The sequence below is a fragment of the Carlito syrichta genome, unplaced genomic scaffold, assembly GCF_000164805.1.
Source record: "Carlito syrichta isolate Samal-C Ts95f unplaced genomic scaffold, Tarsius_syrichta-2.0.1 Scaffold305825, whole genome shotgun sequence".
Taxonomy (NCBI): domain Eukaryota; kingdom Metazoa; phylum Chordata; class Mammalia; order Primates; family Tarsiidae; genus Carlito; species Carlito syrichta.
In genome coordinates, this window is record NW_007249921.1 from 102,651 (window position 1) to 107,351 (window position 4,701).

Below are 4,701 nucleotides of genomic sequence, written 5' to 3' on the forward strand. Positions count from 1 at the left end.
GGGCAACTTGGCGAGACCTCATCTCTATATAAATCAAAAAATTAGCCAGGAGTGGTAGCACGCACCTGTAGTTCCAGCTACTTGGAAGGCTGAGGCAGAAGGATCGCCGAGCCCAGCAGTCTGGGCGACAGAGTGAGACTCCAACTCAAAAAAAAAAAAACAAAAAAATGGAAGGAGAAAATAACGGAAGGAAATAAACTAGAGTACTGACAACAGTTCTCTTTGCTTCTAATAATTGTTTTTATTTTTTTAAGGCATAGTTTCGTCAATTTCTAATAATCTTTACATACTTTCTACATTGAGCTTTCTTAGCTTAAAAAAAAATGCAATCTTTTTGTTGATTAAATACAACAGATATTTGCAAGACTCTTCTACAGTTGACCAATTCCTGAACAGCCAGAAAAGTCAAAACTGTAATTTTTTTTCTAATTTTGATTTTGATTTTACACTTTTAAAAGAGACAGAGGAAACAGAAAGAAAAAGTGTGACTAATTGCCCAATGCTGGGGCTCAACAGGAACAAAAGCAGACTTCTCTGACTTGGGGTGCCTCAAGATTCTGGATGTTTCAGTGCCTGAGGGAAGACTGGTAAAGCCCTTTATACCCACCCTTACAGCAGGAACTCTGTAGCTCATCTATCACCGTGTTACAGTCAAAGTGCTATGTCTAAAGCTACAGAGTTTCACTTAACATCTAAATTGTAAAATGTAGTAAAACTGTGAATTTTAAAGCTAATTTAATTCCAGATTCCATTTTCTCTTATCCTTGGATACACATTTTTAAGTCAAAAAAGAAAAACTCAAATTACAATCATTATAAATACACAGAAGACTAGAAAGATGCCTGTAAATATGACAAGAGAGCCAGGCTCGGTGGCTCAGCCTGTAATCCCGTGCCTTTGGGAGGCTGAGGTGAGTGGATTGCCTGAGCCCGTGGGTTCGAGACCTGCCTGGGCAGCAAGACCACATCTCTACAATAAATCAAAAAAATCAGCCAGGCGTGGTAGCACATGCCTGTAATTCCGGCTACTCAGAAGGCTGGAAGGATCACCGGAGCCCAGCAGGTCGAGGCTGCGGTGGCCGGGAGCGGCCACTGCACTCCAGTCTGGGTGACGAGTGAGACTCCAACTCAAAAAAAAAAAAACAAAGACAAGAGAGATTAATTCTGGTTGGTGAAAGTATATGACTTTTAAGTCCTTTTTTTAAACTTTCTGCTAATTTGGAATCAATAAGTCTCTTTTTAACAACTTTTATTACATATTCTACAATGAATATGTTATTTTTGTAATTTAAAAAAAGTGCTGTCTTTCTTTTGAAGAGACAACCACCAAGCAAATTATAGCACATCTATACAATGTAATATCAATAGCCATTAAGAAACTGTAGCAGAATACTTAACATGGAAAAAAGTCTGATATATTATTAGCTGACCATACTATAAAACAGTATGTTCAGAATGATCCCATTGTTTTGTTTAAAAATAAACAAACAAAACATCTGTGTACACATAGAAAACATCCTGGCAGGAAATATAACAAAATATTAATAGTGTTTTATTCTGAATGGTAGGGTTAGAGATTATTTTAATTGTCTTATTTTTTTCTTCTATATTTTGGTCAATTTTCCTCTACTGAATGTGAATGTCTTTTCCAATAAGCAAAAAAAAAATGTATTTCTAAAAATATAGATTAGTCGGGCTCGGTGGTTCAGCCTGTAATCCCACGCCTTTGGGAGGCTGAAGTGAGTGGATTGCCTGAGCCCGCAGGTTCGAGACCCACTTGGGCAACTTGGCAAGACCTCATCTCTACAATAAATCAAAAATTAACTGGGCGTGGTAGCATGCACCTGTAGTTCCAGCTACTTGGAAGGCTGAGGCGGAAGGATTGCCGGACCCCAGCAGGTCGAGGCTGCAGTGGCTGGAAGCAGCCACTGCACTCCAGTCTGGGTGAAAGAGTGAGACTCCAACTCAAAAAAATAAAAATAAAAAAAATAATAAAAATATAGATTATAATCTTGTTAAATAAAAGAAAGACAAAGACATGCAGGAGCATCTTAATGAAAAGTTCTGGGGTTGGGCACAGTGGCTCATGCCTATAATCCCAGCATAATGGGAGGCTGAGGTGAGAGGACTGCCCGAGTCCACAGATTTGAGACCAGCATGGGCAACTTGGCGAGACCTCAACTCTACAATAAATAAAAAAATTAGCCAGGCGTGGTGGCACATGCCTATAGTTCCAGCTTCTTGGAAGGCTGAAGTGGAAGAACCACCTGAGCCCAGCAGGTCGAGGCTGTGGTGGCGGTGAGCGTGCCACTGCACTACAGCCTGGGCGACAGAGTAAGACTCGAACTCAAAAAAAAAAAAAAAAAGAAAGAAAGAAAAGTCCTCCCTTATACAGTTTTCTAGCTCCAACCTAGCTCTATAACACTTGCCTTCCGGCATCATGAGAGCAGACTTGGTAATGCAGGACCAGAGGCCACCTCTCCTAACAGGGCAAACACACATCATCAGGATTTGTGAAGACCCTGGTGGAAAAAAAGGTCTAGAGGAAAAAAAAATTTAACTGCCTTCTAGGACTATGGATCTGACTACAGGTAAATATAATTTATAATCATTTGATTATGGAAATGTACCACTACTGACGATGCAAATAACACACTAACTAGAGAATTACATTTTCAGACTTGACAGAGACCTCTACGATCATCTGAAAACAATTTTCAGGACACTGTCTTTAGGATGCTATGTAAATATTGCCTGGAAGAGATGTAATCCCAGAGAATCTTAAGTAAATAGTTCAAAAGCCTGGCTTCCTATTTATACAATTTTAAGTCACTTTATTGCTAGCTACAAGGTGAGTCATATTCTCATTTAATCTAAGAATTACCTGATTTTACATAAAATAAAAGGGACTATAAAGACAGCTAAAAAACCAGAAGACACAGGAAGGAACAAAAATAAACAATGGCATGTGTGTTTCAGATCAAACAATGAGAAACTTTTACAACTAGACTATCAGTTCAATCAATTTCCAGATCACTGTCTTCACTGTGATAGGTAGCAGAGTTACAAACAGATGTCAGCACCAAGACTTCCTTTTCTGGGAGTAATCCAAATTCCTGGAGAAAAGCCTCAAGGTCCACGGCAAAGAAATCTTCCCCTAGCTGGTCAGTAACTCGAACAAAATTGCCAATCAATTCACCACCCTTGTAGATCAACAGGGCAGGAAGGGCATTCCTGGTGAACCGACTGCTGGCCCCAATAACTGAGCTCTTCACCCGGCAGAATTTGACAGCCGGGTACTCCATAGCTAGACATATCATGCAACCATTCATGGCTTCAGTACCCGGAATGCCATCCTCATAAATATGGACCATGATGAGAGTGCTTTTCTGTTCTTTATCAATCATGTCTAAAAACCCTTCTCCACTAGGGATCTCAAAAACCTGCTTGAATTGGGGCCCCTTGTGAAGCTGCTGTCGCATCTCTTCCATTCTCTGCTTCCGGTACTGCTGCAGAAACTCTTCATCATCTTGGTCCTCATTCATCATGGCAAACTCCTTCAGAGTCATCTGCAGGCAGAGCAGAAAGTGAGCATAAATATGCAAAATGAACACCGATAATAGTTAATATGTACTGCATGTATATGAGGCACCGGCTTTAGATGCATTCTACCTCATTGAATTATATGATAATTTCATTGGGAAGAGACTTTTATTATCCCCATTTTATAAATTAGGTTCCAAAACTTAACATTATTTGCACAAGTTCACCCAGGTAAGTGTAAGACCAGGATTCAAACTGACTTTAAAAATCCAGGTTTTTAACTACAATATCATACTGTTCCTCAATTCAAATAGGCAGTATCAGATAGTATACCTTCATGAGCTTTTTTCTTTTTTTTGATTCGGAGTCTCACTCTGTCAACCCAGACTGGAGGACAGTGGCACACTCACGGCCACTTACAGCCTCAACCTGCTAGGCTCAGGCGATCCTTCCACCTCAGCCTTCCAAAGTAGCTGGAACCACAGGCATGTGCCACCACACCCGACTAATAATTTTTTTTTAATGTAGAGACAAGGTCTCACCAAGTTGCTCAGGCTTGTCTTGAACCCCTGGGCTCAGGCAATTCTCTCACCTCTGCCTCCCAAAATGCTGGGATTACAGGCATGAGCCACTGTGCTCGACTGAGCTTTTTTCTTTTTGTCAGTCTTCACAGGAATTATTTTATCCACTGTTTTGTTTTTGTTGGAAAGACAAGGCATTAAGGAAGTTTTTTTTGAGTCAGGGTCTCACTTTGTTGCCCAGGCTGGAGTGCAGTGGCACAATCACAGCTTACCACAGCTTGACTTCCTGGGCTCAGATGATCCTTTTGCCTCAGCATCCTAAACTGGGATTACAGGTTTGTGCCACCACACTAAGCTAATTTTTAAAATTTTTTTGTACAGATGAGGTCTCGCAGTTGCCTAAGCTGGTCTCAAACCCCTGGGCTCAAGTAATCCTCCCACTTTGGCCTCCCAAAGTGCTTGTATTACAGACATGAGCCACTGCGCCCAGCTAACATTAAAGAATTGTAAAAAGCAATCTCCCAACAAACATACCACATACATGGCTCACATGCATTCTCTGAAAATTTTTTTCATTTTATTGCCAGTCACATGCTGAAATAGTTTTGCTTTTTTTTTTTTTTTTTTTTTTGAGTTGG

At 40.4% G+C, this 4,701-nt stretch overlaps 1 protein-coding gene across 1 annotated transcript in view; it reads right to left on the reverse strand.

The window, feature by feature from the left end:
* Nucleotides 1-2,816: 2,816 nt before the first annotated feature.
* The window catches only part of PDCL (phosducin like), an 8,168-nt gene continuing 6,283 nt past the window's right edge, over nt 2,817-4,701 (reverse strand). The window contains exon 4 of the mRNA XM_008062761.1: nt 2,817-3,568. Coding sequence (XP_008060952.1) covers nt 3,017-3,568 — 552 coding nt within the window. The 3' untranslated portion in view covers nt 2,817-3,016. The remainder of the gene's footprint in view (nt 3,569-4,701) is intronic.